Genomic DNA, 13,743 nt, shown 5'->3' on the forward strand with positions numbered 1-13,743 from the left:
TTCTTCCACACACAGCTGCTCAAGTCCAGATCCACCAGAAAATCTTGGGATTGGTAAATAGGACTTGGAATCACATACCTTTTCATGTAATTGCAAATTAAGATAATGGATTACTATTATGCGGTAATAGGGGCTCTGGTGTCTGTGTCTGCTATTCCATAAGTGTGTAACTATGACCACATAGCTAGTAGCACAACTCGAAAGCTCCTATGAATTTACCTTCTATAACATGAATGTAGGTTAATTCTTGTTAGAAGTTTTTTTAATGTTACTCCATAATTTCAGTTTCGTCAAGTTTAATTTTAGTAGTGTTTAAGTGTCTATGAGTTATGTAAAACTGATTAATGTCAGTACCTAAATATGGTAGAAATGTTATTTTTCACAGTGCCAACTTGAAATTTTTTTACATAGAGATTAATATATTACTATGAGAGCTCAGCAAAGGAGAGAAACTTAACTCCTTACTGCAACTTAATTTTGGTTTTAATTTGTAATTGCTGTTTGAAAACAAAATAATATAAGGGTGATGTGTATGAGTCAATTGCTGTATGCAGTTACTTGAATAGTGGTATAAACTCAGGAAGCATTTTGGTTCCTGACAATGGGGCTTTTTCTTCCTGAAATCACCAGGGAGTGGTAGTAGTTTTATGCTGTGGCTGTAAATTGGCCATATGGGTTATGTGTCATGGTCGAGGTTCAGCTGATCATTTTCCTGGGTTCTGCATTCTCAGCTAGCTTTTAGGATGTGTGTTCACTTAGTCAAATAACCCGTGTCAAGGATGGCTGTGTTTTTTCACATTGTGCTGCCATGTGCTTAGTGTAAATTGTGGCTATTTGTCATCCACAGGTAGAAAGGAATAGAAGAGGAGATAGATACACTAAAGGCTGTTTTAAGAAGAGGACTTTGTTGTTCATATTCATAGAATCAGGACAAGAAATAAAAGGAATAAGAAAGATTCAAGTGGGACTTCAGTCAAACACTATCAACAAATGTTTATTGTTGAATGCTCACTAGTGGAGCTTTTTTTGGAAAAAAAAAAGGCATTTAGCAAACATCTGTCAGAAATGGCGTAGCTGTAATGGGATGTGACATGTCTTGGGGCAGAGTCTTTTCCAGATCATTTGAAGCCATGTATTTTTCTGATAGGGATCCACAAACAGCTTATCTTCGTTCTGGAAGTCCTCTTGACGGGCCAGTTCCATTAAAGGCATTTGGACCATGTTGTGGGATGCTGTCAATAACATTAATGTTATAGAGTTCAGCGCAGACATAGGAGCAACAATCACCATGGAGCAATACTAAAAAAAAGTGACTAAGTGACTTTTCTGATGACATCTTTGCAGATGCAAGATTTGAGATATACCCTTCTTTTTGAACGTAACAATAACCATGCTAGGTTTGATGACAGTCCAATAGTCCTGCCTTGGACAGTGGTCTGAAATGAATGCTTAATGAATGAGTGTAAGACAAGGGACAAGCAATAAGTAATGGTTCTTCCACTGTATTTTCCTTCCAGCTTCCATCAGTTTTCAGTTTAGGGAGTTCCTAAATCAGAAGATGTTATCTTCTTTTAATTGTACTCCTGTTGTATAGCTCCCCTCTTCAACTGTGCCGTATGTTGCAGTTCCCCAGGTGTTCGTTAATCCTTGTGCTTTTTGTCAGGAATTTACAATCCTATCCATTCTATTCAAAGAGCATAATGGAGAAACTGTCAAACTAGAACTAAGCAAATTAGTTTGAATAACATCCCTGCATTTCAGATGCAGCACTATATGAAAAAAGACATAATCTGCTTTCATTGTTTGAGTCGTCATCTTCATATGCTCCTGCACTATCCTGGAAGTCTTAAGTTTTTGCAGACTTGCTCAGTGTAAAAAAGTGCCTCTGGCTGTTCTTTAGAGGGATGTGAATCCCACTCTTTGGATTGCAGGCCAGCGTGGGAAAATGCTTATAGTCAAAGAGCCAAAGCATCTGTGTGAAGGAACAAGAAAAATAAATAGGGGGCTGAAGCCTATATTGCGTGGTAGGAGTTTATGCATGTATCAGCATTAATTACTGCAATGTCAGTAGTTATCTGTAATTCCCTTTGCACTAAAACCATGATAGGGTCTACTGACACTTCTAGTAGGAAGAGAAGCTGTATCTCGCAGCCATTTCTCTGTAAAAGGCACTTTACAGAGTATGTATAAGGAAGAGAGGATTTTAGCATTATTGTGTCATGGCTATGAAAAAAACAAGCTTTACAAGGACACTGCTTCATACATTACATATGGACAGGCACTATAATAGAAGACTGCTAAATGATTGTCTGTATCCATCTAACCAACTCCAATAAAAACAAATCCATTGTTACCTGAAGAGAGCTATCCTTGACAGAACAAACAGGGCAAGGATGTGTGGGTGGCAGGAAGAACAAGATGAAGAGGAGGCTGAAGCCTAGATTACATGGTGGACAGCAGCATTAATTACTGCAGTATCAGAGGTCATCCGTAATCCCATTGTCAGTTTTGTGCTCAGCACAATTACCGTGCTATGCTAAGCGCAGCCAGAGTAATCTCATTCCAGAAAATGAGGCACTTGGAGAAAGACAGGATTGCAGATGTCTAAAGCAGATTTGTTTCCGCATGCCTTCAATTTTGCATCTGTTTGTTTGGATGATATTAGGTAGAGACAAATGAACGGAGAAAATGAAAGCTATATATTCATGCTGCAAAGGCATGTTTCATCGCCAATAACAAGAAATCTTTCTTTCTTTTGTTTCAGAGGCATAATCCTCACATTTTCAATTTTTAAACCATTTGGAGGTTTGTTTAATTTGTGGACTGACATCAGTATAAAAGTCCAAATTAAATGTACTCAAGTAACATGTTTACCCAGTGCTTTCTGCTTATTATCTCCTACAGTAGTAATTCTTTATCTTAAATAGTTTGTCTTGCTCCTGTTAAGAGAGGGAATTAGTGACATATTTCCCCATTCTAATTTACCTCTGAAGAGATACCAGTGTAAAAGACATGGCTGACTAAAACCTTCTGTTTCCTTTTGCACAAATATTTTTGTTCAGGAGGGATTTATTGTAAAATACAAGGGTGGAAGCACAGAACTGATCTTTGCCTGCGGGGTTACTTGGTCCCCATACTGTTGGTCTACAAGTGAAATCTGGACTAATGATCATTTGCTTTATGGTGCAAAATAGTACATAACTTGCCACATCTAGTTAAATTTGAGATAGTAAAAGAAGCCTTCAAGGTAGTTTTACAAACATGCCATCTTCATGTGAGTTGGTGGGGATTCTTTGGAGAACTGAAAAATTATAAATGTATCATTCACTTTGTGTTGTTGACTTTTTCCCATCCTTCACAGGATCCATTCACAATCATGTAGTTATTGGTACACCTTTATGTTCTGTTGTCTTCAAGGACAATGGGGCATTGTGGACAAAGGCTTATGTTTGGTGAGAATAAAAGAAGCATCATTACTTTGGTACATACCAATTGTCACTGTAGGATTAAAACCAATACTGCTTGAGTTATTATTTTGCTATAATGACACTAAAATAACAGCTCCAGGTGACAAAATCTTCCTTGTCAAGGATCTCTATTATCAACGTGTCAGCCAGCTTTTTAATTGCTGGGTTTTGGTTATTTTTTTCAAGTTTCTAGCTAGCATCAAGCCTATTGTCATACCCCGATGTGTCAGCATTATTAATAAAACCAGTTTTCTATTTAATGACTGATGTTGACCACACTGAATTGTACAGCATCACTGTAGTGATATTACTACTCCCTTGGAGACTGCAGTTTCCGAAGCTGTCATGATTTTTGTGAAATGAACTGTGGATTTAATAGAGGCAGATGTATAACAGCAAAATATAATACAGCTTGTACTTGTTCTGCAAAATATGGATCTCAGTTTTACTTCAAAGACAATCTCTAAAAGCTGCAATTACTTCTTTCCTTCATTGTTAGTAGCCTATGGCCTATCACAGCTCTTAAGCACTAAAAGAAACAATTGATATTTTAACTTGAAGGAAAGTATTGTTTGTGTCTCAAATTGAGTATCTTGGGAAGAGGCTAGTCTGTAGCCAGTACTTTACTGATGCAAGATGTTTAATGGATCCAGAGGTGGGTTATTCAGCTGAGAGTTTTCACGCGAACTAAATTTCTTGAGAATTCAGAGAGTAATAGCCCCATTAGAGCTTTCGTAAGGAGAAAACATGACTCACAAAGCTATTGGAGTATTTGGAATTAGCATATGGCTAAGACAGGCCCATTTGCTCTGTGGTATTTGAATATCCAAAAATGTTTTCAACAACTGATTAAAGAAAGGATATTGAAAGGTTTTCTTGTCAAATAGTATCTGATTAAAAATAAAGAACTAAAGGACGGGTAAACATGCAGTCCTAACAGTGGAAGGAGCTTACTCAAAGAGTCGTGGCAAAACTTCTGCTGAAGTCCTGGGTGTTCAATAAATAAGAAAGAAAGCAAAATAGTGTGATCATTTAGGAAATGTTCTTAGCATTATTAAAATGGACTGAGGAGTTTGAATCCTGAAATACAGATTGACCTGGCTGTGAAACAGAAGGTTGAAATTTGTGTGGTCAAGTTCAAAGTAAAACTACTCAAAAAAAACAAAACAAACCCCTCATGGTGCATGTGGAGGTATATTAAGTCTCTGGAAGAGATGGCCCTGGGTGAGCTTCCTCAAGGCCCATCTGCCAGGGCTGTGCTTAGGGAATTGCTCAATTCATCTGCCCTGATGTGGTCAGAGTACATTCCCAGTTCCATGGTTTGGACCTTCAAAGAGGCTTTGAGCAGGATTAAACTTTTGCTTAATTTAAGTTTCCCATTTTATGAGAATGAGCTGATGCCCTTCAGTGAGGTGAAAAAGATGATACTCTAAAGACAGATCTTATCAGTGTGTGCATATATATATAGGTTGTAAGGTTAATATTGCTTAGAAATTATTATCCAATGTAATATTTCACATGCATCTCGTGTTGTTCTGTTTGAACTGAACATGGGAGTGGCAAATCTTGTGTTTAACTTGCACTGAAAAACTGACAAACATGACAAACCAAAACTGGAACTGCAGTTCATATAAGCTTATGCAATGAAGTACCTGTTCCCTGAAGGTAGAGGTTTGCTTTGGATTTCAGGAATAATCCTGGTAAAGCTGAGGAAGGTAAACACTTCTGACTGTATACAGTTATAGCTGACAAATTAGAGTTAAGTGCTGTACTTGGTAATCTGACTGCCTTCAATTTAGAAAGGAAAATTCACCTGTCTTTTGTAAGGAATGCACACATATTTCAAATACTGTTTAATGCATCTCAAGCATGAGAACTAGCATGCCTTAAAATCAAAATTTCCCAGAAAGTTCTGGGCCTTAAACAGAAGCTGCCAAATCTGGGATGTCTATAGGAGATGAAGGATTATGACGTCAAATGCATGTTCTTCTTTTGAAAATTACCTGCTAAAGGAAATACCATTATTCTGGACCCCACTCAAAACTGGCCCTGATACATGCTGGGGCCCTGTCCTCATGCACTTGTTTTTCCTGTTCAGTCACTGAATAAAGCTAGCACAGCTGACAGGGTCCTGACCCTCATGCTCCTTGCTGTGAGGAGACAGAATACAGGTTCATGCTCCGTGTCAGTATTAAAGCATCTGTCAAGCCTCCATCCCACCTTTTTAACTCCTCTTGGAAGCCTTCTTCTGTTTTCTCACATTTCTATTTTTAAATCATTATTAATTCAGGATAGCTGTAAGTGGGTGGTTGATTTCACAGTAATCTGGAATCAGTCTTATATGTACATCTGTGTGTTTGCAAGTTACACATACATATAAACACACGTGTGCACTTTTTTTTCTGTTGTGAAAAGACAAAGATATTTAAGTAAGTAAATGTAAAAAACTCTTGAAAGTGCACCATTTCCCTAAAAAAGTAGAATAGTTTACCTCTGACTTGCAAGCACTTTATACACAAAAGGAATTTATTGTGATTAGTTGAAAAGATCAGAAACAGAGCTATCATTTGAGCAGGTCTTTCATTTTTTAAGTAGTGCTTGATAGCACAATGAAAAACAGTACTTTTACAACATACATGGGGCTTTTGAACACATCCTGTATTGAGCCTGCCTATGCTGGTGACAAAGAATTTGTTTTCTTCTGGTGCTGCTACACACCTGGCACAGCAGCAGGAGAGAGATGCATTTTATTGTATTTTGTGCAGCATGAACAGAGTCAAGTTCTGAATGTCAAGTGCTGAATGCACTGACATTATAGTTGGCTGATACATAACACAGAAATGTAGTACTAAACTTTATATTCTAGCCCAGATTCCTGGACTGTTAAAGATGTGGATGAAATCATTGTATGGTGCAAGTCAGTCGTTAATTCAGCGGGGCCAAGATTTCATTTACACGTATCCTGGAAGTAAGCCATTTTTTTGCCTTTAAGAAGGAGCATGTTCAGAACTGCACTTGTGTGGGTGTTTTGTTTATCTTTCCAGAGCACACCCACGTGCTTGTCCTCCCATAATCAGCTTAAAACTGCAATTTAGCTTTTGTCTCCATTATCAGTGACGCGCAGTACTTGAGGATTGTATTGTCAGTGATTCCCAGCATCATCTGCCTACCTCTGCTTCTCAGCAGCAAGTTGCGCTGGTCACTTTTTCTTCTCTGTACCTTCATATTAATGAGGAATTTGACTCATGCCTTGATGACTTATGCCCACATGGGGTAAGGATTTTGTAGCAGTACCACTTCAGAGTTCATTCTTGGGTGCTGCTTGAGGTGAAGCACTGCCATGCTTCTGAGAAAATCAGAAGTGTAAGTATTCTGTTGAGATTTGCTGAAGTGCAGTTGACCCACAAAGCAGAAGATCTTTAATTACAGACTTTTAAATTTGCTTCTAGGAGTTATTTCCGTACTTGAATTTAAGGATCATTTTGTCATTGTATCTATGCAATCCAAACTCACAACTCTTCAGAGAGAGCAAACTCAAAGAAATTGAAAGCTAAATCAATTTCATTAATTTTGAAATAGGAATAGTTATTTGCAAGCAGTATTTTTGTACATTTGTACTCAAGTACACCTGCTACTTGAGTTTTTAAATCTCTTCTAATAAAGTATTTGACATGACAGTTTGGGTCTGTTTGTATGCTGTTTGCAATTACAGCCACTTGGGACTCAGAAGAGTTGATAATTTCAGTTGGATTCATTTATTTCCTTGTTTCCATTCACAGGATGCTCTGGCCCACTAGGAATAGAAGGAGGAATTGTGTCAAACCAACAAATTACTGCATCATCCACTCATCGGGCTCTTTTCGGACTCCAGAAGTGGTACCCATACTATGCACGGCTTAATAAGAAGGGTCTTGTGAATGCTTGGACTGCTGCAGAAAATGACAGATGGCCATGGATTCAGGTAACAGATGGAGCTGAGGAGGAAAAAAATCCCCTTGATTCAGTTGCCAGAGTCACTTAAGAAACTGATGAAGACAAGTGGTAAACTAACAGCTAGCTTCTTATTCACTGTAAAAAACGAGGCCCAGACTAAAAGGCACTATTAGTTGCAAAACAGTAATAATCTTGACTTCACAAATGCACAAATCTTTATATCTAAAAGACATGTTCATATGTTCCATTGTGGCTCTAAACTATGGAAGCAAACTTAGAAAAAGCTGCTTTCCACATTATGTTACATTGCTTATTATTTTCTTAGTAGCATTTTGCAGCAATATCTCTTAGTAGGGATACTTTGACACATTCGGCTTTCCTTGGGCATTATTCTAGAGTGCTTTAATGTGGTTTTGGCTGTAACAGAGCTCAGAGGAATAATTTGTTGTCTCTGCAGACCTGCTCTGGGCACACAGGTTAAGCGTTGTGTGCATCATGCTGTAAGTAACAAGAACTGTTTTCATTAAAGTTGAAATAGCTATTAGTTCAGCTTCATCCATGGGGCTGAAAATATGTGGGTTTTTTCCCACTCAAGGATGTTATGGCTAGAATGATTTAAATGGCAGTGCTTCTGTTCTGGACTGGATTTCTCTGCACCTAGCAAGTGACTTCAGTTAAAGTCCTGAAGCAGTGAATATGAAATCCTGTGCCTTTATTAAAATGACGATAATGATTTATCTAGTGATTGTTGCAGCTTTTTATGTTTATGGTGTTTTCCTCTCATGTTATGTGAATTGGGCTAAGCTTTGGCATTTTCAGATGTTAGATGCTTAGAATCATAGAATAGTTAGGGTTGGAAAGGACCTTAAGATCATCTACTTCCAAACCCCCTGCCATGGGCAAGACACCTCACACTAAACCATGTCACAAAAGGCTCTGTCCAACCTGGTCTTGAACACTGCCAGAGATGCAGGATTCACAGCTTCCTTGGGCTACCCATTCCAGTGCCTCGCCACTGTCGCATTAAAGAACTTCCTCCTTATAGCCCATCTAAACTTCCCCTGTTTAAGTTTTAACCCGTTACCCCTTGTCCTATCACTACAGTCCCTAAGGAAGAGTCCCTTCCCATCATCTTTATAAGCCCCCTTCAGACACTAGAAGGCTGCTATGAGGTCTCCATGCAGCCTTCTCTTCTCCAGGCTGAACAGCCCCAACTTTCTCAGCCTGTCTTCATACGGGAGGTGCTCCAGCCCCCTGATCATCTCATGGCCCTCCTCTGGACTTGTTCCAACAGTTCCATGTCCTTTTTATGCTGAGGACACCAGAAATGCACACAATACTCCAAGTGAGGTCTCACAAGAGCAGAGGGGCAGGATGACCTCCTTCGACCTGCTGGTCATGCTCCTTTTGATGCAGCCCAGGATACAGTTGGCTTTCTGGGCTGCAAGCGCACACTGAAGCCAGCTCATGTTCAATTTCTCATCAACCAACACCCCCACGTCCTTCTCTGCAGGGCTGCTCTGAATCTCTTCTCTGCCCAACCTGTGGTTGTGCCTGGGATTGCCCCAACCCAGGTGTAGGACCTTGCGCTTGGCATGGTTAAACTTCATAAGGTTGGCATCAGCCCACCTTACAAGCGTGTCAAGGTCCCTCTGCATGGCATTGTTTTCCCACATAGTTTGTCACTGTAGTCAACATCTTTTGCCAGTATGGTCAGTAAGTGAAGAGCGTGCTTCCCTCCCGCCACAGGAGTAGGAAAAGATGGTACCTGAGCATATTGTCTATGAGGTCTAAGCTGAACTGTCCATATGTCCCTCAGGTGTGTCTTCTTGAAGTTACCTTTGTGTACATGGCATCATTTTTTGCTCATACTCAAGTTTTTTGTACTGAATACTGTTTGTAAGCTTTCTAAGCAGTTCCCAGACATATGGGCAGAAAGCATGCAGGATTACTTGTTCATTTTTCTTTTTTGGAGAGCAGGCACAAACCACTGCTTGATGAAGTTCTCTGAAACTGGTGTGGTGAAAGTGCTGAATTTTGTCAGTTCTGAAAAATTAAACTGGTATGACTTTTTGTTATTCACTGCAGAGTGAAAACACAAAGGCCCTCTAACATATCTTAGGTCAGTTTTCTTCCATAAAGACCAGAGGGGTTAGGAATTCTCCAAAATTTATACAGTGGAAAAAGAATGAGAAAGAATAATGCTAAGGGACTTCCACAGAATTATTTTCACAAAAGGAGGAAGCTAATGTAACATTAATGGGTAATGAAAAAGTCAGTGTTGCAATAGCTTTTGGGCTGCTTTAGGGTGTGGGCATTATTAGATAAGCTGCAGAAAAAATTCAAAATCATTTAGCATTGGCCCCCTAGACATGTCTTTACTAGGAGGTGAACTAGGATGAGGATAGCTAATGGTATGTTGCTTCCATGTTTGTACTTGGCACCATGGAGGCAGCTATCAGGCGGCTGTGCAGGTTCTCCCCAGACCAGAGCAGTGTTTGCCTTGGACTTGGCTCCTTACCTGGAAAGCAAGTTGGAGAAAATGTGTCCACAAATTTCAGCCCATGGCACTAGGTTTGAACACTTTGTTCTTTTTTGGAGTTAACGACCTAATCTAGGAAGTGCCATTCCCATGCAGGTTATTCTGTAGTTTTGACAGCTATAATATGTAAGGACTTTCTAGAAGCTGATTAATTGATATGATTAATTTGTATTGAGCGCATAGCAGTCCTTTCTTTTCCTTCTAATTTTTCTTTTAAAATAAACTGGACTATAATGTTCACAAAACTTGCTGAGTTTATTTTCTTTTTTTAGTTCACAGCAAAAATAAAAAATACTTGTCATAATTTAAAACCAGAAATTTAAATCTTGAGAGGATTTTTATTTTTTTCTTTTTAATTTTCTGAAGTCTTTTCTTCCTAAAAAAATCTGGGAGCAGAAAAGCTAGAATTTTTCAGGGAGATGATACTTTTAGAGAAAAAAGCACTTTTTAGCACTCTGCAGAAGCCCTGTTTTGATTTGGCAAGTATATAGACCTCCACAGACTCACACTTTCTGCATTGCGTAGTAGTACCTTACATCAGAGAGCTGTCTTGTTCTTCAAGCATGAAATACACTCTAAGAGACAGACAGTGCCTGACCTTTGTATGGGGGAACAGTTTCTGTTGGGAGAAGAGGAGAAGCAGAAATCCCATATCTTATTTTTGAACAGCTTCTGTAATGGCCAGGGAGATAGTTCAGAAGCATTCACAGAGTTACAAAAAGTCACTCTGATCTGTGCTAGGTTCCAGGCTACATTCCTTCTGGTCTTTTGGGAGAAATGTTCCCTCTAGCAATAGCCTAGCCTGAGTTTTTGCTTTATCATATCACCAGCCTGTTCCTAGATCCTAACTTGAGGATTGTGTATGGGACCTTTTCCATGTTGGTCTGAGTGATGAAGCCACGGGTCCAAAAGATGGGTCCTGAAAAATGGTGTGAAGGTTTGGCAAAGATTAAGTGGAAAGTTCCAAAACCAGAATCTCCATTTTTAGGACATGGAAATTAACATTTAGCACAGTCAACCTGAAGCAGTAGCTTGTTGCCCTCTTACAATTTCTAATATGAGATAAATTCTAAAGGAAGCTGTGTATAATGGGCAAAGTCCCACAAAGTATAATTATGTACAGGTCTGTAGCTATTTTTGACTTGTTCCATCATTATCAATTTTCTTTGTCATCTAATTTCTTTACTTATATGCATCTTGGCAAATGAAAGTTTTGAGTGCTTTGCTTATAACTCACTTGCAATGAATGCAGAGTTTTTTCTTTAATCTTTCAGGTGTCTGACACATCTGAACTAATTAGTATTCAATTTCATTTTCCCACAGTCACTCAGTGAACTGAAAATTGAAATTGCCATTTTAAATTTACACTCTCAGCATGTAATTAGTAATGGCAGTACAATGCTTGTAATTGCCTTGTGATTTAAAGGGTCAGTGACCATGTTTTTGAAAGCAAATTAACGTCAGAGTAAGTCGTATCTGCCTTTTAAAGTTCTGCTGACCTCTGCTTCTCCTCAGGCTGGCTGTGAAAAATTAGCACCTATGTGTACTGTTTACCACTTTATCGGTGACACTAAATTTTCATGTTTCCAAACAGGAGAAAAAAATCCCACACTTTATTTTTCGTAATTGTTCCTGAGATTTAACTAAAATGCTTGTTGCTTGATATAATCCCTTTGCTTTGTTCTGGTAACAGGTCTTTTTTGTCAAACCTTTTTTTTTAAGAGAGGACTGGTTTCTCTTTTCCCTTTTGTCATTTTTCATTTATGGGTATATAACAACATATTTATGGTGGAAATGTGCTTTTTCTCTTTATTCTGATTTCACTTCATCTCTGCTCCTTCCTTGTGCTTATGTATTTTTTTCTATTCATATATATTTTGTCAAGATAATATGGATTAGAATAGACATGGCCAAGGGTAGGATTGATGTTTCTATTATCTCTCCACCATATCTGAAGTCACAGTAACTGAGAATCAGTAGCACAAACTGAACTGCTGGCAGGAGCAGGACCTTCTAAATGTTACTTCTCTCTAGTGATTTCTAACCTAGGTTAGCCATGCCTATACCCTTACGTTTCTTCTTCGCCCCCAGTTTCACCACCCAGACCTAAAATTTAACTTATTTTCCTCCTACTCATGACTAGTTTCCCTTTTGCTTCCATAATATATTATCCTCTTTTATATCACTGCAATTACTATTCCTGTGATACACAAAGACTGCAGACATGGTAAATATGCCAAAAATCATAAACTGAAACGTCATGGAGGACACTATAACATATCATGTGTAAGAACACAAGATAGATAGAAAAATTTGTTATAACTAGCAATGCAAGGACAGGCATACAGTAACAAAGTCCTAAATCAAGTCATGCATTTAAGATGTGTAGTAATTTTGGAGAAAGGATGCATATTTAGGAGCTATGTTGAGGGATGAGAGAGCAAGGTGGGTGAATATTGTCCCATAAAATAATAGTCTTGCTTCTTTATTCTTTTGAGTAGGTATGATCTTTTTGTTCTACAAATAATACCAGAGCAGTGGTTTCTGGGTCAACAGCAAACATTCCTAAATGTTAGTTTGCATCAAACCAGTAACACAAACTACCTACATTGCAAAGCCTGGAGTGGAGGAGTTCATAGCAGAGTTTCAGTGTCTCCTACACCGCATTGCAGGAGAGGCTGGGCTAGGATGGGTGATCAATGTACCAGACAGTCCTAAGAATAGTCACCTCAGAGCTAGATGATAGATGGGATTGTGAAGAGGATCCCTACTTGATGATGCAAAAATTTTAATGGCCTGCCAGTGACTGCTACTGCTTTGCGGTCCTTTGGACATGGGAAATGTTTTTACAAGGTTAGTCTTAATCAACAGCCACCAAGAGTATAAATTACATCTGGAAAATGTTAAGAAAATGAACTAATTACTGCGAATCTGGGAGCTGTGACTGAGCACCTGAACTGTTGCTAGAAACAGTTGTATGGAAATGTAAGTCATTAAACAGAAAAATAAAAAAGCTATTTTGCTATCGCTCATTAAAATAGCAGCAAACATTTCTCCAGAGGCATCAGTATGGTTACCGATTGTTTTTTAAATAAAATACGCAAATATTTAATTTTACTATTGTGAGAAGGAGTAGGATTCATTTACAAAACAGCTGGACTGCTCAGTTCAGTGTCACAATCAAAAAATGGGACATAAATTTGATTCAGGTTGAGTAGTTAGCTTTTTCCACCTAGTTTTTCTTGCATACAAATACGTCCACAATGTTTAGTTTGGGTTTTTTTCCTCTTCAAATAATTAATCCCTTTCCAGGTCTATTTCATGTATTTTATTCTTTTGGGGGAGTCAATTTCTGAATGTTAAATGTGATTTTAAAATGGAAAATCTAGAAGTCTTATTTAGACTATATGAAAAGAGCATTCTAATTCTAGCATTTGTTCCCTAACTGGCTTTCCTGAAACTACAAGCTTCAGTTCAGATGAAGCTCCATATTTTGAGATAGAACAGTTTGATGCTGCTCTCAATCCATTCTCCACCCAGCCTGTAGTTCATGCTTGGGATTGCTCCGACCTACTAAGTACAATTAGAGCAAAAAAAGTATAATTCTTTTAAAGCTTGTTCCCAGAGAAGGAATCAGAGTGATTAATTAGGGACCAATATATTAGGCATCCCATGAAATGAATGGACATCTCCATTGCCTTAGAGGATGTGCACAGACTCGGCATGCTGCGTGATGACAACATTCATCCAGAGAAAACAGTGCATGAGGGTCTTCCTTAAGCATTCACTAAAAATTTACCT

The 13,743-nt window shown here is 38.5% G+C and overlaps 1 protein-coding gene across 2 annotated transcripts in view; it reads left to right on the plus strand.

Moving 5' to 3' along the window:
• Window positions 1-13,743, plus strand: part of EDIL3 (EGF like repeats and discoidin domains 3) — a 261,017-nt gene that overhangs the window by 165,291 nt on the left and 81,983 nt on the right. For both annotated transcript variants that reach the window (XM_061478716.1, XM_061478717.1), the window contains one exon: window positions 7,247-7,428. In XM_061478716.1, coding sequence (XP_061334700.1) covers window positions 7,247-7,428 — 182 coding nt within the window. The remainder of the gene's footprint in view (window positions 1-7,246; window positions 7,429-13,743) is intronic.

The sequence above is a fragment of the Pezoporus flaviventris genome, unplaced genomic scaffold, assembly GCF_033815535.1.
Source record: "Pezoporus flaviventris isolate CSIRO_AGI_PZ_B2104156 unplaced genomic scaffold, CSIRO_AGI_Pfla_v1 ptg000131l, whole genome shotgun sequence".
NCBI classification, from domain to species: Eukaryota; Metazoa; Chordata; class Aves; order Psittaciformes; family Psittacidae; genus Pezoporus; species Pezoporus flaviventris.